Source organism: Beta vulgaris, chromosome 2 (assembly GCF_026745355.1).
Source record: "Beta vulgaris subsp. vulgaris cultivar EL10 chromosome 2, EL10.2, whole genome shotgun sequence".
In the NCBI taxonomy this organism is placed as follows: domain Eukaryota; kingdom Viridiplantae; phylum Streptophyta; class Magnoliopsida; order Caryophyllales; family Amaranthaceae; genus Beta; species Beta vulgaris.
Genome location: NC_079203.1, coordinates 17,647,768 through 17,668,066, shown reverse-complemented (window position 1 = coordinate 17,668,066; position 20,299 = coordinate 17,647,768). Strand labels below are relative to the sequence as shown.

General features: G+C 35.9%; 1 protein-coding gene and 2 non-coding genes across 3 annotated transcripts; 1 reads left to right on the top strand and 2 right to left on the bottom strand.

Moving 5' to 3' along the window:
* Window positions 1–317: 317 nt before the first annotated feature.
* LOC125495360 (small nucleolar RNA R44/J54/Z268 family) lies at window positions 318–412 on the bottom strand. Its single transcript, XR_007271998.1, has one exon. It is a non-coding gene; the product is annotated as a small nucleolar RNA R44/J54/Z268 family (small nucleolar RNA).
* Window positions 413–658: 246 nt separating this feature from the next.
* Window positions 659–755, bottom strand: LOC125495390 (small nucleolar RNA SNORD96 family). The gene has a single exon (XR_007272027.1). It is a non-coding gene; the product is annotated as a small nucleolar RNA SNORD96 family (small nucleolar RNA).
* Window positions 756–16,772: 16,017 nt separating this feature from the next.
* On the top strand, window positions 16,773–18,137 carry LOC125494724 (uncharacterized). Its single transcript, XM_057392897.1, has 2 exons — window positions 16,773–17,257; window positions 17,582–18,137. Exons 1-2 carry the CDS (start codon window positions 16,773–16,775, stop codon window positions 18,135–18,137), a joined length of 1,041 nt encoding a protein of 346 aa, XP_057248880.1.
* The last annotated feature ends 2,162 nt before the right edge of the window (window positions 18,138–20,299 follow it).

Below are 20,299 nucleotides of genomic sequence, written 5' to 3'. Positions count from 1 at the left end.
TACAATAAAAAAATCTAAAATTGTATAATTTAGGCTTTGACCCCATGATCTTAATTTAAAAAATTAAAATTTTAACTATTTAATCAAGTAGTATTTAGTGTCATCATTTTAAAATACAGGATAAATAAATAAATATTTTCCTTATCCTAGACATAATCCCAACTTAATAAAAGTTATAAATTGAAACTAAATGTATTGGGTAAAGTTTTACCATTGATAACATAAACACTTTTACAATCATTTATCTTTAATAATTAGACTTTCTCCGTTAATTGCTCCACAATAACATATCTATGTATTAGCTATTAACAAAAAAACGTGCATCAAAGAGATTCCCATTTTAGACAAATCATCATATTTGATGCTCCTACGAGTTCTGATGTCCCTGTCTAGTTTTATCATCATCTGCACCCACTAAAGTTTATTTTAAAAATAACTTATTTTTTCAAATTATAATATTTTCGAAATCAAACTAATATAAGTCTGTATGAGGGGAAAATGAACATAACCCAAAAGCCTCAACTTGAAGTTCGTTCAATGGTATTAAACTACTCAAAGTATATTTATCGCCATGATTAGACTAGAGGGTTCCCAAATTTTATCACAACTTTTTTTTGGGGAAAAAACTACAGAAAAACAATACAATAAAAAAGAATCAAAGCCTCAGAATTGCAGAATTGTAACAGCAAGGCCCTTTTAGGGGGCCATTCAGTCCCGAAAGATGGTGTTTTTTAAACTGATTTCTTCATAGGCTAATTAATTGTGAAATCAAATTTGAATTAAAGGAGTGTAAATTTAAAACAATATAATAAATATGTCCATATGCATATTAAAAACCCCCTCAAAAAAAATTTAATAAATGTATGCCTCATGGCCTGCCAAAAAGTAAAAGCAGCGACGCCGCTACTCAAGGAAATGGAATATGAGGCCGTCATTTAACGGAGATTCACGAAAGAATCTTCAACGTTAATGGACTTTATTTGTGACGTTTTTACTCCTTGGAATATACAAATATAAAGATATTGAATCAAATTTGCCCCAATTTAATCTGATGTAAATGAGATTTTCGGATAAATCTCCGTCACATATACTTCGACTGTTTTTGGTTATTTTTTCGCAAACAAAAACCTAATCAAATGCGATCTTATATATTCATCTTAACATACTTTTCAAATATTAACGAAGGCTAGTTAAAATTACAGACATTGATGCCTCTTATTCTTAAGAAAACGAATGTTCGCCTTCAATGAATTAATCTCACTTGCATAAGAACTGCAAAAAAAAAAATGGGATACACTTGATTTGCTCTTCTCGAGCGACGAAAGGTCAAGGGATCAAAAATCGACTAATCACGATTTTCAAAAAATATTAAGAAAAAATACGCTTTAATCAAATTATTTCGATTAAAACAATCCAGCCATTTTTTAGCTGAGCTCAAATTTTATACAGTTGTCAAATCAAAACCAATTTCACAAATGCTAGTTTTTTTACCAGAAAAAAGCAAAGTTCTAAACAAAGTTTAAATGAAAAGTTGCTCTCAGACAAGGGCCAAGGTTTTCCACAAATTAGCTTTTCTTTGAAGGGTCACAACCAACCAATAGAAAAATTAAGACCATGAAAACTAAAAGGCCAGATCTTTAAAATCTCAGCAGAACTTTTATCTCCTCCCTAAAATTAATCAAAAGTTTATTCAACTCTCAATGATCTTAGAGAGAAAAATCATCAAGTAATACCAAGATATATAAAACTCTGGCTAAATACTTTCATGAGCTTAAAAATTCAAGATCTGAAGTTACCCAACCAATACTAGGCTTCCTTCGGTGTGGTTAAAGCAATAATGAATCATCATCGAGCAACAAAAAAGAGTAATAATGGAACAACAAAGAACAAAATTTCGAATGCTTCAATATGGTTAAAAAGGGAAATGTAGAACCTACGAGAAAATGTCAAGAATCCCATTAAAAAAAAAAGAGAAGAGATTCACACGTCCATAGGTACCTTGAAGATCATAAATATTGCATCTCTCTTTTTTTTTCTCTGTTGATTATAAAAGCAGAGAAAATTATAATCGGATGCTTTTAGGAAATTTATGGGAGTAGAAAAGATTGTAAACCCAAAACAATGAAAAGTTTGGAAAAGTAGAGGAGAAACTGCGTGGTTATTGTGTAGGGTAATTAGTAATAGATGGGAAGGAGGCGCCGAACACTGCAAGGGTTTCACGGGAGATTAACGAAGCGAGGGTTTATATAGGATATGATTGGAAAAAAAACCTATGCATCATCTAGGGTCTCCGTGTTCCCAAGAGGTAAGGAGGCCTTTGTCAACCAGATCCGACTCAAACCCAACCAATCCAATCTGGTTTATGGGTCTAATTAGATTATGAGTCTCTTATAAATTTAAAAAAAAAAATTTAGATTATGAGTCTCAAGGACTATATTTTATTCATATTAAATTAGTTTAGAAGGTATAGGATTTGAAAATTGAAAACTAGTTCGTGTTCCGGGCAATACGTCTCAGATTATTTACCAACGTACATTTCAAGTCTTAAAAAGTAGAAATATTATTTTGGCTTTAAATGACTTTTCCTCTCAAAAAAGACCAACTAAGTATTATAGTATAGTTGGTTAGTGCTTTAGTATATCAAATGAGAGGTTGGGGTTTGAGTCTTGAAACACACATTTTTAGTGTATAACTAGTTATTAGGCCCGGGCTACGCCCCGGGTAAGGAAAATTTTCATTTATTAAAATTATAATTTAAGATGATAATACTAAATATTATTTGGTCTAGTGGTTAAGACTTTATTGTAAGCTCTTGAGGTCCCGGGATCAAACCTTACACTATGCAATTTCTAATTTTTTTATTGTTGTGGATTACATGGAGTAAAACTCCCTTAGGGAGAGCGCCACGTGGCACCGTTTCTGGCTTAGACACGCCTTTTAATATATTAGTATAGATGTCTCATTTTGATTGTGTGGAGGAGGGGAGAGTACATGTGGCAGCATGACATTTGTTTGTCTTGGTTTATATATATATATATATATATATATATATAGATGAGTCTTCTTTTTAATTAGGAAAGACAATTGGTCTAAAAACTAAGATCTGCTAGGTTACTAGCCTGCAAGAACGCCAACTCAGAGATTGGGTAAAAGGCTAAACAGTCCAGAAGTAAATGCTCCAATATTTGTTGGGATAAGGATTCAAACCCTCGACAACGTCTTGTAATTTGGGGTGGTAATCTATTGAAGTACCACCTCTCCCTCGAAAATTGAAATGAGTGTGGAATGGGTATTAAGCTTGTACGTGAGAAACTCTTGACATCTCATTGCTAAAGTCCATTTTGGACTCCAATAGAGGCTTTTTAGTCATTTCACATATAAAAGACAAATGATTGCCAAATGCTCGATAGGGGTTAGACAAAAATCTGATCCGAACTATCTTATCCGTCGATCCACTGCAAATTTTTTCAAATATCCAATCCAGTTTTTAAGTTTCGGATGATTCGGACATGATACCCGTAAAAAAACAGATATTCTGATCGGAGACGATCAGATTTTTCTGATTTCGGATAGTCCGAAATTTACGTTATTCTACTGAAATGAACTTTAGTTAAATAAATTATCGTATTTCGAATTTTCGGATCAGATTCAGATTTTCAGACTGGATAAAATTGGAGATTAGTTAGTTAAGTATCAACTTGCTTTAGAATTTTTTTTTAAAAGGATTTCAGATTGGATATCAGATTGATCGATCCAAGAAAAAGTAGATCCGAATTTTTGGAACAGATCTGGATCGCGTTTCACCGATCCGAAATTTCAAATACCCAAAATTTTGAATCGGCTCGAATTCGGTATCCAAAAGTGCATGCTTGCCACATCATCCCCTCTCTCTCCTCTTTTCGTGTCTCTCTCCCCTTTCCGCATCTCTCTTCCCTGCTTTTTTTTCCTCCTTTCTCTCTCTAGCCTCTTCTATTCATTGGTATCTCTTTCGCTTGAATTACCAATAAAATTTAACTTTCTCCCCGATATTGAAGCTTAAATCTAGTGGCTTCTTCAACAACGAATATTTATCTACTAGGGTTTATCAAGTTCCAAATTTTAGCGAATATTATTTCAAGACCCAATAAGAGGAAGAAGAGGCTAAGCGATGTGGGAGAAATTAGGAATAGGAGGTTTCTAATGGTGGAATTTGTTAAGGAGAGATAAGATGTTGTTAGTATAACAATTTAATTTCTTTGAAATTGAACGCATATTTCTCAAAATGTTAGAGAAGGGTGAGAGAATGGAACCAATATCACTCTCTTTTCTTTCCCTTTTTAACTAATTTTAAGGGTTTGATTTTACATTGTCTTTAATTCTTCAGTTACTCCTACTGTTCAAGCTGGGTACCAGAAACTTTTTTTAACCATTGATAAGGAGTTATCAGAAGTTGGGTTAGTGCATAAAACTTTTCAGGTAATACACTAATTTATGATGTAATTCTTTTAATTTATCAAAAGCTAATGTATCCCTTGATTATTTCAGTTGATGGAATAGCTTTTGGCTTGCTAGTGATTATTAAAGTGTTTTGTGATGCTAAAATGCTTGATTTTTGTAACTATAATATGGTCCTCTTGTTTTGATTTCGTAGTGCGTCAAATAAACTAATTAATACTTCATCCGTCTCAAAATATAGTTCTCATTTTCCTTTTTTACGGTAATTTATGCAAGTAGGGATAGTAAAGATTTTTTGTTTGTTTAAATAAATGTTGTATGGGAAAAGATGATTTTAGGAGAGAGAATAGAGAATAATTGGTGAAAGAGCATTAATTGTAATATTTTGGTTGAATAAACAAAGGAAAAACAAAATTCAAGAAGCAAATAAATGATGGGACACGAATTTTCTAGACAAATTACGTAAAAATGTGAAACTAAATATAAAAATGGGAACTATATTTTGGGACACCCAGAATGGAAATGGAAACTATATTTTGGGACGGAGGGACTAATTTATAGGTGGTTTGTATAAGCCAACGCGAAGTTGAGCTCCATGTTTGGATTTATCGAGAATTAGGTTGTGGTTACTCTTTCTCCTATCAATTAGAATTACATTTGTTACATGTTATCAGAAGTTAGATAATAATATAGAGATTACCATTATACCAATTTTTAACTAGTCATATTGGTACGAATTACCTATGATAGTGTATTAGTGTCGATTCAACGAAGTGCAATAAGCTTCTTATGAATCTTACATAATAACCACGTTACTTCTTTATTAGTACCAAATTATTCCTCTATGGTACTTCCAATGGTACCAATGGACAATGGTACCAATGGACAATGTCATTGGTAATAATTCACTCCTTTAGTACCAAATTACTATCTCATTGATACCTAATTTTTCATACATTGATACAACTTTATTCTAACAATTAGGCATATAATAAGTAGTATTAAGGAATTGTCAACACAATTCGATTTTATTTGCTGCTCATTTGTTAATAGAAGCGAGATCACTAAAGCGCATAACCCGGTTATTACAGCTAGGAAAGGCACTTAGTACTCTCACAACCCCTTGTCAAAAAAAAAAAAACTCTATTCTAACATTGATACATATTTGTCTAATATTTTTTTTTTACAACTAAAAATTATGCATTAATTAAAAGAGGAAGTACAACCTAATACTAATACAACCAAAACGAAACCAAACAAATAAATCTAAAAGAGCTTTATGAGCTCGTACATTCCATCTAAAACAAAAACAAGTAAAAACGATAAAAACTTGCGTATGAAGGGGAGGGTCGCTGGTCAGATCTTGTGATGGTGGAGTCAGAAGTAGATGACGTTCGGACAGCGAACAACCAATAACGAGCATTGCGGCTTGCCGCATGAGCAATCTTTACAATTTGCTATCGCTTAGGATTCTGGGCTCGTGATCTCTACAATAGTCACGTTCCACTGTGACTCATTACTCTCGCTCGAGAGTATTTTAGGTTTCTCCATAAAGAATGAGAAACGCAAATGAGTTGACGTGCTGAAAACCCTCAGATGCAACTGGGGTGCCGCCTTCAAATTTAAATTTGCTAGGGCAAGGACCATGAAGATCAATGCCAAGCTAGAAAGAGAGTCAAACAAGTTGAGCTCTCAAACACACCTCCGGTTTGCAAAATCGGAAAACATACGTCCCAACTATGAAAAACTTTCATCGCTTCGTCCATACTCACAAACTTATTGAGTCACTCTTTCCCTCATCACGGATTCCAAAAAATCGACATATGCTACTATCACAACTTTGAACCACCAATCTCGACCAACTAACAAACATTTGTCAATGACCACAACCAACCACGGAAAATTTCTTTACCAACTCAAAAACAACACACTCCTATTATTCGGAGAGCTAATACACATTTTAAGAAAAACTTAACTATACTAACATCTAAAATAATTTGTTGAAGAGCCCAACAACCAGGGGGGAAGCTGGACACTAACAAGGGGGAAGGAAGAAGGGTAGCCCGACACTAATAAGGGGGAGGGGAAAGGGGAGCATGTATGCGTGTTTTATTTCGCCTACGTGGTGTGAGCGCGTATTTGATTTGACTATCCCACTGTAAAGGTTTTATTGAAAATTGTCTTGAAATAAGTCGCCAAAAATTCTTTTAAGGAAGAATCATAAACCTGATTGGATATTGGGAAACCATATGGACAAATTAGGGACTTATCCAATGTAGATATCACCATCATGACTCTATAGATGGTCAAAGTGAGCCAAAGATTGAGTTTGGGGGTGAGGGTACAACACAATCAGGAACTATGTTGCCCATTGCTGGGCTTTACAAATTATCGATTCATTACAGATTTTATGCCAAAGCATAATCATATAATGTTTTGAACACCCTACAAAATTTCAGTCTAAGTTGGTTCAGGAAACACAAAAAAGACTATTTATTTAGTGATATGTTATTATGCAATTAGTATACAGGGAACATAACAACTTGTCCAAATTAATCTGATTAATGTTAGAAGTTAGAAAAATTCTTTAGGTCTTTGATTAGCAATAAAAACATGTGAGTGATAACAATTATGCAAGACAATCATATAATATTCATAGAATGATCAGGCAAGCATATAATATACAAAGGCATGAATAAATGAACATAAAATATAGTATAGAAAAGGGATTAGAATGTACAAAGGCACGATTTTTATATTAAAGATCTACATCACGAAAGGAACGGTTAGTAACTTCAATATAAAAATAGAGAATTTATTCAAAGATCCTCGAGATTATACCTTTGCGGTTTAGATTGAAGGGCAAAACAATCTTCAGGCGGAGTAATCGTGGAACCAAGAACGCAACATGATTAGGAATAGATTGAAAATATTGAAAGTGTTTGAGTATTTTGAGAGAATTTGTGCTCGTAAGTATTCGTAAGGAATTTTTTGTGTTCGTAAAATAATAATGAAAATCGTCCTTGATTCAGGAAATTAGGAGTATTTATAGGCAGAACAAACCTGCGTCTCACTTGCCTACTGCGCCTAGCGCAACTGACGTGTCAAGCGCATGACGCGGCATTCTTAGTAAAAAGCACGTGTTTTGAAAAAGATGAGAAACTCTGCGTCTCACGCTGAGACCTGTGCTTGACGCAGGACTCTGAATGAGTCAGGAAACCACGTGTCAGGTGCATATTAGAGATCCTGGCACAGGTGGCAGACATGCGCCTGACTCATGGCGAGCCTTCTCCAGCTTTGTTTGAAACCGTGTTTATAAGATTTCTTCTGTTCGATCGCACCGACTGATACCGCGGTATGTTTCATCATTGGATCATACATAAGCCTCACTTTGACTGAAATTCAAAGTATATAGTGTTGGGACGAAGAATTTTTCTAAACGCTCTGCAGTTTAGAACTGATCTATATACGTCGATCTCTGCAAAACAAAGTTAGTATGATGGACAATATCTACAAGCAATCTGATTACCTACAGAAGAAGAGTTTAGCAGATATGTGCAAACAACTCAGATAAGCACATAATGATGCAAAGATGCAAACTTAGGCTATCTAAGGATGCATGAGATGCAATGCAAGAATTAAGTTTATGCAAAGCTAAGAGTTGACACGTCATGCAAGGTCAGGATTATGCAAGACTAGAATGTATGTAACGCAGTAGAAGGTCAGGATTTTGCAAGGGTACAATGCAAGGTCAGGATTTTGCAAGGCTTGAAGATGTGTAGAATGATAGAATGGTTTGATAGACAGATTGATTATGGGGCCGGGAATGAAAATGGAAAATGGGAAATGAAAAGGAAAATGATTAGGGTTGTGATGGTGACATGGGATTAACTATATGTAGATACAAGCATGGACTGGACTATGCAAGCAGATTTGATGATTGCCTATGCTAGTTTCGCTAGACTTAAGGGATGAACTTTTATAGTCCGAAGACTGGTTTTTATAGTCCATAGACTGACTAGGGTTTAAATATAATGCAAACTAGACCTAGGAAAACTTTATAGTCCGTAGACCGACCTTATAGTCCTAAGACTGAGCTTTTATAGTCCATATACTGACTTTATAGTCCCAAGACTGAGCTTTTATAGTTTGTAGACTGACTAGAATTCACATATAATGCAAACTAGAGCTAGGGAAACTTTATAGTCGAACTTTATAGTCCTAAGACTGAGCTTTTATATAGTCCGTAAACTGACTTTATAGTTTTAAGACTCAACTTTTATAGTCCGTAAACTGACTAGGATTTACATATAATGCAAACTAGACTTAGGGAATAAATTGGGCCTAAATGGACCTAAGATTTGGATTGAACTAGACTGAAATCGATTAGGGATAGACTTGGACTAGACATCACACATAGATGCAGATGGGCCTAGATTTTAAATGAACTACACTTATATGGGCCTAAGATTGATTCTAATGCTAGCGAATGTATGGACTGAAATGAACATGGGCCAAAATGAATGCAAAATGGATTCTAATGCATATGGGCCTAGAATGAATGCAAATGAATTAGATTGAATTGAATGAAGGTGTTTGGATTGGGCTTAGAATTTTCAAGATTCATTTTTGAAAGGAACCCCTTGTTTTATCTTTATTAGGAAAATATGATGGATTAATTTTGAAATCATTTTTGTAAATGTCGTGTATGATTATGATTTGTAAATAATTTTTAAGAAGGGTAGAATAGAAGAGGGTGTAGGATTGATTTTGAAAATTGTAAGTTTTTTGAAATTGATTGAATATGGTAAGGTAAGATTGATAGGAAAGATTGCATGATAATGTATGAATGACTCAATCTATGCGTTCGAACCTGTAAAGGCTGCCTACATATCCCAAAAGAGGGAATCAGATCGCTTGTAGCTCATTACTAAATGCAGAATGCATGAGATGAAATGGCAAGTATGGATGCAATGAGACTCCTATGGACTCTAGTTATGCATGAAGTGTATGAACGATGGACTATGTAATGCAAAAGGATTCTAGTATGAATGCAGTCCTAATAGATATGTGTAACAACCCGAATCTACTACCAACCTAATTAGGAACTAAACACATCGGAAATCCTAATCCGGGTCATTACCATCACACTCACCACGAGTGTGGACCTGAAAATCGCTTCACTTACTAAAACTTTTAGAATCCAATGAATATATTAGAACCTCTAACTCTAATAAACTATATTAAGTGATCCTCAAATATTTTAAACAACTAGATATGTTACCAAAATTCTACAGAAAATTCGGCAGAGTTCCATATGTAATACGGACCGCCTAAAACTTAATTTAGGACTCGCGTCCGATTCATAACCCTGTATCCTCAAAATCCAGCAACCCAAACAAGTCTAAACTTTACAAACTCAAACCTTTTTAATTTAATTACAAATTAACTACAATATTACAAAGTTGATCGTCCTCGCCGCAATACAAATAGTATAAAGCATACAACAAACTTCAAACATCGAACCTTCTTCATTATACACACTAGTACAGAAATGGCAATTTGCGTCGGATGTGAGGCGCCTATTTGCGTCGGACTTTGGTGCGACGCCAAAGCCCTCGACGCAAATGACTCAGATCGATCTGCGTCGTATGCGAAAACGACGCAGATGGTTCACCTATTTGCGTCGCACCTGTATACAGTGCGACGCAAGTGGACCTTGCCAGCCCAATTCACCAAGCTAAAAGGGTAATGTGCGTCGCACATCGCCTAGGGTGCGACGCAGATGAGTGATTTGCGTCGCACCTTGGGCCACGTGCGACGCAAATTGCAATTTTTTTTAAAAAAAAAATTTTTTTTTAATAAAAAAAACTAGAAAGCATAGAAAGTGGAGTTGGTAGTGGTACAGAAACAGCAAAAACTAGAAGAAGAACATCAGATCTAAAATACAAGAAAAAAAATACAAGAAAAACAACAAAAAATACTAGCAGTTACATGGATTTATATAATTTTAATTGAAAAAAATATCAACATTACCACTAACATCAGATCTAAAACTATAACATACAAAAAAATAACAAACTAACAACAAATCCTAAAAATAATAAAACGCAAACGTATGCGCATACATCTAAACTGAAATTCGTGAATAGAAATTCAGCAAAACTAAAAATGCCTACATAACAGATACATAAATTACAAATAATGCATAAACGAAATTCAGCAAAACTAATAAAAGATATAGCCAAGCAAGATCTGGAACAAAATTAAAAAACTTAAATACAAAAATTAATAAAAACAGAAAAAACGCATTCAACAAAACGAAATTTGAATGAACTTCCTTCGCTAAAAACGAATTCAACAAAACTAATAAAAACAGAAAAAAATAAAAAAACGAAACTAAAAACTTAAATATTCAGATCTAAAATACAAAAAACGAAATTAATAAAATGAACCTAAAAAACAAAATCAGATCTAACATACAAGAATGAAATTGCACTAATATATTTAAAAAAAAACCTAAATCACCAAGAATGAAATCTCGTTCTTTCTTCAAATCTCGAACTCGTCGGTGAAAAAACGATGAAAAATCGTCGATGTTGGTGTTTTCGGGTCTTCGATGCTGAAGATTCGCTCGCCGGAAATGGTGTTGTTGTTGGTGAAGAAGAAAATTCGCCGGAAAATGACGCGGCTGATGAAAGTAAACGACTGAAAGTAGACGGCTGAGAGATGAAGAGTGAGAGGGAGATGGAGAGAGAGGGAGGTGGAGGTGGAGAGAGAGGGAGATCTGATGAAAGTAAACGGCTGAAGAGAGAGAGATATCTTTTGAAATAAAAATGATGCGGCTGATGAAAGTAAAAATGACGCGGCTGAAAGAGAATTAGGGCATGCGTGGTTTTTGAAAGAAAAATGAGTGGGCCTTGGTATATGCGTCGCACATTAAATACGGTGCGATGCAAATTGGGCTGGGTATGTGCGTCGCACGTTGATTGAAGTGCGACGCAAATTGATCTTTTGCAACGCACTTAAGGCACGTGCGACGCATATAGCTTGTATGTGGTACTTGTACCCATGTTTTGCGTCGTACTCTGTTTGTCATGCGACGCAAATAGGTTTTTTGCGTCACTTCCGTGTCTGTGCGACGCAAATCAAGGGACGCAAATCGTCCTTTTTCTACTAGTGACATTACCTTCATGTACCTGCATATATCAGGCATGTAGTATCAGCCAAACCGGCTGAGCAAGATTTCATACTAAGAAGCCAAACATATATGCAGGTAGGATAATATTAATCATATCCTACAAATCATTTTTCTTTCAAAACATATAAATAAAATAACCAACTTTATAAAATCATTTCTTTCTTTCTTTTCCAAAACAAATCCTTTCTTTTCTATTTCTAAATCAAATCCTTTCTATTTCCTTCTTTAAATCAAATCCTTTCTTTTTCTTTTTCTTTCACGAAGAAAGAATCATAAACCTATGGAATGGAACGAACTTTCCTTGCCTTTGGGCTAGCTAGGCCCTCCGGATAACTATAGACAAAGACCCCTAGTGTGCACACCCTACATACGGCCAAACCGCAGCAGAAGATCTAAGTCCGAGGTACTGATCAACGTACCCTCCAACTATTTTGTATCTGTAAAGTCGAGACGAACTCAACGAAGTTCCAATTCCTTGAGACACCATAAAGGCAATCCCAACCAATTTAAAAACATAAAACTATCCATAAATCTTTTTCCGTAACTATTCTATAATTCAAGCTTTGAAAACAAATTATCTGTATTAGGAGGAACATCCTCCTATTCAAATCAATCTCAACTCAAGAGAGATACATACCTTTATAATCTTTTCTCGTAGATATGAAAGTTTTAGTTGAAATCTTATCTTTTGTAGACCTTTCTCGTAACCATTAAACATTTGAGTAAGGAATCTTACCTCTTAGGAATCACAGCAAAACAACCACCTCCAAGACAACTCTTTAGTGAACTCGAAAGCTAAATCGCAATCCAATTCCAACAACACCTTCAATAATCTTCATCTCCAAATGAGATTCAATTCCATAATCATCCTCCAATATTAACCTCAAAATAATAACAAGACTAATTACTAACCATTCTCACAAATTCTCAATATAGAAATTATCTACACTAACCATCTCAATTCTATAATCTTCAAATCATAATTCTAAATTGTAGAACTGAACTAACTAAACTTCAACTCTTGCCAAATTAATTCAACAACATCTCTTCTTTTATAAACCAACACAACTACAACACCAACACCAACAATCCCAACAACAACAATACTATAGCAACATAATAGCAGCAACAATAAACAACAACAACCCACACCACCACTACGACAACAGAATAACAACCTATAGCAACTACTCCACAATTCAATAAACCATTTTAACAATAAACCACCACAACATCATTACCCCAAAATCCATTAGGAAACATTCACATGAAAACATTCAAACTTAAAACACTCGAAACTAATATATAATTTATTAATTTTAGCAGAAACTTAAAATGGGCATAACTTCCTCATTCGAACTCCGAATCAAGCGTTTCTTGAGCCTAATTGAGTAGAATTTCGATACGAACAACTTCTGTGAAATAGTATTTTTGCTAAAAATGCCCGTAAATTGCCTAAAAACACAAAATACGAACCTGAACTGGTAAGTCTACGAATTACAGCACACTATATTCACTTGAACATTAACAAGCTTCATATTATTCTAAACTAACTATTAAACTCATGAATGAACATTCAACTTAATAAATTCCACACCCAAACTCTAAAAATCAAAAACCCCAATTCAACTTCAATCTAAAAACCCTAACTTTATAAACTTGAGAAAAAATGAAATTAAACCATGAATTCAACTTACCCACAAACAAGGGAGAGGAAGAGGGAGCAGAGCTCCGGCAGTTCCCCGCGCCGTGGAGCGACGCAAAGCAGCAACAACAACAACAAAACAACAAAAACACCAACAAGATCACCTTAGATAAGCAGCAGCACCAAGTGCACAGTAGCACCGGCGACGACAAGGTGGCGCGGGACAACCCAAGGGCAACGTCGAGCAGCGCGAGCTAGGGAGGGAATCGAACCTTAAGGAGAGCGAAGAAAGGACACAGCAGCACCGAAACAGAGAAAGGAACGGCGCAAAACTCCGCTAACCTCAGAAAACGCCGTCGTGGTGTGACGCAGGCGAGAAAGAAACTGAGGGGTCGAGGTTTCACCGAGAGAGGAGAGAGAGTGTGAGGTTTTGGTATTTTGGGGTTTCACTAGGATTTGGGTGAAATTAGTTTCGGGTTTCTTTTGTGGCTTGGATAAGTGACGAGAAGTTACTAGGTTTATGGGTTTTGTTTCTTGAACCGATAAAACAACAAAGACAAACCTCTTTCAACCGACTAAAAAAAACCAAGTTAAGGGAATAACCGACTTTTGCTTCCTAATTGGGCCAAATTATCTTAAACTTCTCTCCTTATACATATATATATCTAAAAGAAAACATCTATTTTCCTTTTCAAAATATAAGTTATATACTACTATTAAGAGTTTACATTAAAAATAATTCCACTAAAATATTACAATACGATTAACTAAATAAAGAATATTAGCTATTCACTAATTGCATGGTCAAACTCAATTTCTTTTAAATAAACTCGAGAAATATTATTATATAATAAGGCTAGTAATCATACTTAGCACTTAATAAAATACACTTTAAAATAGGGGTATTACAATATACCACCCTCGCAAATAGTTTCGTCCTCGAAACTTAAAAATAAACAAAGAAAAAAATCCAAACATTTAAAACCAAGAGCTCTAAACTTCGAAATTAAGAGTCAAGCCTACATTCTGCCATCATCATTGTGTCTCGCTTCAACTCAATGCCTAGGTTCATCGAAGAGCGAAAACTATAAAGGGGCCAACTAGTTGGCATTGAACTCTAATCATTCCATTTCGAGAGATCTCGTTTCAAAACACATCAATTCATTTCTGAACCAAATCAAACTCTTTACTACACAACTTCAAAACAATTAACTCCACTTTCTCATCGTTTTAAAACTACTATTTAATCATTTCAAAGATATAACAAACTTTCAAACTTTAATCGGATGAATTCTCCTTCTTTAAACCCAAATAATTAATAATAAAATAATAAAGCTTTAATCTGAATCAGAGCTATTAAAATATGAAATTCTAATGACTTCAGAATCCTAGACTTGATAGACTTCTAATGATGTTAGAATCAAGATTTGACGAGCTTTCAAGGATGCTAGACTCCTAGTATGCATCTTTTTTTAGGACAGATTCGACCTTGCAAGAAAAGACCGACCCTTTGAATTAGGTAGGACCTCTAATTAGACCATGTATTACGCGAATGCAGACAAGCAAACATAGGACCGTATGTAGGATCGACCACCATGACGAATAAATCAAAGAAAAGCATGCGATGCACAAACTGCGTGCCGCGCAGCACTGCTGAGCGCGGGGCACAGGTGTACGTCTGGCGTAGGAGTGGTTGCGCCAGGCGCAACTTAATGCGCTTAGCGCACCTTAATGCGCTTGTCGCACTTCTCCCACGACATATTTTTCGGAGATTTAAGCGAAGTTTTGGTCGATTGGTGATTTTGCTTGTTTTTAGACGCGATTTTTAGGAACGACGCATAATAAGGACACATTGACATGATAACAACATGGGAAAATTGCAATGACAGGAAAAAATGACATATAACATGGATGCAAAGGTTCCAACCTAAAGTCCAGTTCTATGTTTGAAACTATTGGTCAGGTTTAAGTTCAGTCTAAAAAGGGTTTATGACTAAGAGATTGATCCCACGCTTCGTACCCTTGCTTAAAGAGGTGGCCAGGTGTAAGACGCACTTTAGTCTCAAGTCAAGAACAAGAGAATAATGCCATGGTTGGGTAGGTTTGCTTATAAGTAAGATCATACACTATTGCTCTGGAAGCTTCTTGGAAGGACAAACACAAACCTCCGGGGTGACCTCACACATAGAACATGTGTTAATGAGGCAAGGTATATTGTCCTTATGGTGGCTGATAAAAAGTCATACACATGCAAAACTGTATATTATTCAAAGGCATTAAATAAGAATGAACGTATTTTTCATGTTTCAACCACTCATTTTAAAAAAAATTATTTTCTTTTTAAAAATCCTCCCCAGTGAAATCGCCAAATTATAGGTGTGTTTTTATTTTTCCTTACGCGGTGTGAGTGCGTATTTGATTCGACTACCCCACTTTATTGAAAATTGTCTTGAAAAAAGTTGCCAACAATTCTTTTTAGGAAGAATCATAAACCTATTAGATATTGGAAAATCATAGGGACAAATTAGGGACATATCCAATGTAGATTTCCCTATCATGACTCCATAGATAGTGAAAGTGAACCAAAGATTGAGTTCGGGGGTGAGGGTACAACACAGTCATGAACTATGTTCCCTATTGTTGGCCTTTACTAAATATTGATTCATTATATGTCTTTAATCAACTGTATCACTTTGTACCTAATTTACTGCCTAATGATGAAAATCCCAAGTATTTACAATTATATTTTTATGATACCTAACATGAAGCTGAATATCGTGCTAGTTCTTTTCCAAAATTAAGACAAGATATAATAGATATCCTCATTAATATCACAAATAAAAACCCTTACGCCCATTTTTTCCGATCTTTGAAGGAAATCCAAATTCATGAAGACACTGAAATACTTATAAACAAAAATATTGTGCTTGACCAACGCACTTATAATGCCCCTACATCAAATGAAGTGGCTGCCATATGGTTAGAAAGCATTTCCTCGAGACAGTCTAACAGTCCATATATAGTTGTATCTGGAAGATCTAATACCTCGCATAGGATCATGCACTATTATGGGTGCTATGATCCACTCGAATATCCCCTTTTGTTCCCATGTGGGGATTGTGGGTGGAGCCAAGGACTGAAAATAATGTCAAATGGAGGTCGGAGCCAAATAGCTACTCAACAAGATTCCGTTGCCTCTTGTGCTGTGCACACTGCTGAGGCCTTGCTAATGGAAGAAGCTTCACGTATGCCCTTTGTATTCTTCATTTCCTTCATTTGTATTGTATCCATGCTAATTATTAATCAAGTACTAACCTCTCTTATAAGTTTTATTAAATAGGTGCGTCTCAAGGCCGATTTAGGCTTTAAAAGCAAATTTCATGCAAAGAATATTATGCGTATAAGCTCCAACATCGACCTAATAACATGCTTCTAAGAGCTGGGAGATGCTTGTAGCAGTATATTGTGGACATGTATGTCAAAATTGAAAACATGCGATTGGATTTTTTCCGCTACAATCAAGAAACCATCAGAGTAGATCTATACCAAGGCATACTTGATACATTGGAAAGCGGAAAAAACAGTGCAGCTAATATTGGCCACAGAGTCATATTGCCACCTTTGTTCCTCGGAGGACCTAGAGACATGAAAAAGAGATATTTAAATGCAATGTCTTTGGTGCAGCGCTATGAAAAGCCTGATTTGTTCATCACAATGACATGCAATGTAAATTGGCCAGAGATCAAGAATGAGTTGGCTGTTGGAGAAGAAGCTCAGAATCGTCCCGATTTGGTTGCAAGGATTTTTCGTGCCAAGCTACTAGCATTGAAGAAACATATTATGGAAAAACAAGTGTTCGGAGATGTTGCTGCAATTGTTTATGTTGTTGAATTTCAGAAGCGGGGTCTACCACATGGCCACATGCTCATCATTTTGAAGCCCGCTTTCAAGATTAAATGTCCGGCGGACTTTGATAGGTAATCTACTTATGTACTAACCTAATAATTGTGATGAGCATTAGTTAAATGATTATTAAATTACGTTGCTTATTTAATACTTCTAAAGAACGTCAATAGAAATGCCTGTCAATAGGATAATTAAATTTGAAAAAGCGCATACATACTTAGCTCGTGCTCTTTTTTCGACAAAAACACAAACAAGAGCATTTTTCCGATTTTCTTTCATCTTTCATACGTTCACTGCATATTTTGCACAGAGATGCTTCTTAACCAAGTGTTTTGTTTCCAATCCTATTAAACATCTTAATCCAATAAATGACAAAATCTAATTAATTGTGATAGATTCATTTGTGCTGAAATCCCAACACAAGATAATCCTCACCTCAGGAAGATTATTCTTAAGCACATGATGCATGGTCCGTGTGGCCACCCGAACCTTGAATGTCCGTGTATGAAGCATCTAAAGAGAAAGGGGTCTTGCAAGTATGGATACCCAAAAAAGTTTCGCAGTGAGATGACAAACAATGGTGATGGTTATTCGATGTACAAGAGACGGGATACTATTGACAGTGCTTTTATACGCAAAGCAACATTGGATAGCAGATGGGTAATACCATATAACCTTTATCTTTCATCCTTGTTTGACTGTCATTTAAACGTAGAAGTATGCTCGACAATTGAAGCAGTCAAGTACTTATATAAGTACGTTTACAAGGGGCATGACAAGATCTTCTTCAATGTTGTGTGGAGAGGTGAGGTTGACACTGTTGATGAGATAGAGCATTACCAGTCAGGGAGGTGGGTTTCTGCTTGTGAAGCTGCATGGCGCATTTTTGGATTCGACCTCTTTGAAATGCACCCATCTGTCATGACCCTCCCAGTGCATTTACCTATTTAATATGCAAATAGTCTAAATAAGGCCTTATGAACAACTTGATAGAGTTGTTTTGAATGACAAACGCTCGCGAACTCCCATCACAGCTTTTTTTAAAGCCAATGTCGTAATTGAAGGTGAACGAAGTTATTTATATGGCGAATTCACAGAGCACTATAGGTGGGATCTTTCTTCAAAGGAATGGGTTAAGAGGAAAACTAAGGTGATTGTCATTGTAGCTCACATTTGTAGCTCCAACAGAGGGAGAAATATATTTTTTGAGGTTGTTGCTTCTGAATGTACGAGGGCCGCGGTCATTTGAAGACCTTTTAACAATTGATGGGTATAGATGTGCATCCTTTCAAGAAGCAGCTATTAAGCTCAGGTTGTTAGAAGAAGATGATGCAATTGATAAGTGCTTAGCTGAGGCATGTGAAGTACAAATGCCTCCTTCTATCCGTCACCTTTTCTCAACTGTCCTGATTGTTTACCAACCAAGTGACCCAAATGCATTGTGGTTAAAATACTATGCTGCCCTCTCAGAAGATTTTAGCCACAAATTTCCAAATTTCCCAGAGAAGGTTAGGCATCTTACCAGTCGAGCAATATTTGGAAGCCATGGGCAAGTCGCTTAAACCATTTGGTTTGGAACACTTACAAGGTCAAGAAGATGATGAGTTGCAGAGGAAAAAGGATATTGCCGATGCACTAGATGCACCAATACCCCAAGATTGCATTGATTGTCGTTCGAAACTCAACTCAGCACAACAAAAAGCATTTGACGCAATAATCCACCATGTTAAACAGGCAAGTCTGGTGCATTTTTCATAGATGGCCCTGGTGGAACAGGCAAAACGTTCTTATACAATGAGCTCTATGCTGAAGTTTGCTTAATGAATCAGATAGTCCTCCCTACCGCCACTTCAGGTATAGCTGCATCTAACATACCCTTTGGAAGAACAACACATTCCCGGTTCAAGATACCCATTGATTCACATGCTTCACTGGCTTGTGACGTTCCTAAACAGGGTAGCCTAGCTGCATTGATACGGGCATCAAGTTTGATCATTTGGGACAAAGCTTCAATGGCAAGGAAATAAAATGTCGAGTCACTAGATTTGCTCCTTCGAGACCTGTGTGATGCAACTCTGCCTTTTGGAGGTAAGATCATTGTTTTTGGTGGAGACTTTTGGTAAGTATTGCCCGTTGTGCCCAGCAAATCACAAAGAGAAGTTGTAAATGCTAGCTTAGTAAGTTCAGTGCTTTGGCCTAAACTTATCAAATTTAGGCTCACAGAGAACAGTCGAGCTAGAGAAGAACCTACATTTTCATCGTTCCTCCTTTCACTAGGGAATGGAGAACTGTAGACTGAAGAAAATGAATTCGTTCTACTGCCATCTGAAATTGTTAGCAACCACGGGGAAAATGAAGATCCTATAAATGAGATAACATCAGTGGCGTTCCCTGAACTTGATATGAACATATTCACAACAGATATATTCACAACAAGGGCAATATTAACTCCCATGAATGATGATGTCGATTCAATTAATACAGTCCTTATAGAGAAGTTCCCTGGACAAGCTGTCATTTATAAGAGTGTTGATACAATTCTTGATGATAATTGTGTAGTATATCCTACTGAGTTTATAAACAAGCTTTGTCCTGGTGGAATGAGCCCACACGAACTTGTCTTGAAGGAAAATTGCCCAGTCATATTACTCCGTAATATCTTGCCTTATGTTGGGTTATGCAATGGGACACGTCTTATATCCAAGCGTTTCTTCCCCAACTTAATTGAATGTGCTATAACAACCGGCTACCACAAAGGAGAACACGTCCTTATACCACGGATTAAATTGCGGCCAGCCATTTCAGCAAACTATCCATTCCAATTTCAAAGGAAACAATTTCCTATCAGACTCAACTTTGCAATGACAATAACAAGTCCCAAGGGTAAACACTATCATAAGTTGTCGTGTATCTTCCTCGACCATGTTTTTCACATGGCCAACTATATGTTGCACTGTCACGTGCTAGGCGAGCGGCCAACGTTAAGGTCATTTCAAAAAATGATCCACAACATCATTCTCAGACCTATGTAAAGAACATGATATCCTATGACATTCTCAAAATGGCTGGCATTATGGCGAGGCCTAAGTCGTATTGGCTAACGCACAAATAAA

Bases quoted from the DNA above. Each gene is read 5' to 3' on its own strand.
- LOC125494724 (XM_057392897.1), top strand. From the start codon at position 16,773: ATGCGATTGGATTTTTTCCGCTACAATCAAGAAACCATCAGAGTAGAT. The intron at 17,258-17,581 runs GTAATCTACTTA...TAATTGTGATAG, and splicing joins TGTCCGGCGGACTTTGATAG to ATTCATTTGTGCTGAAATCC.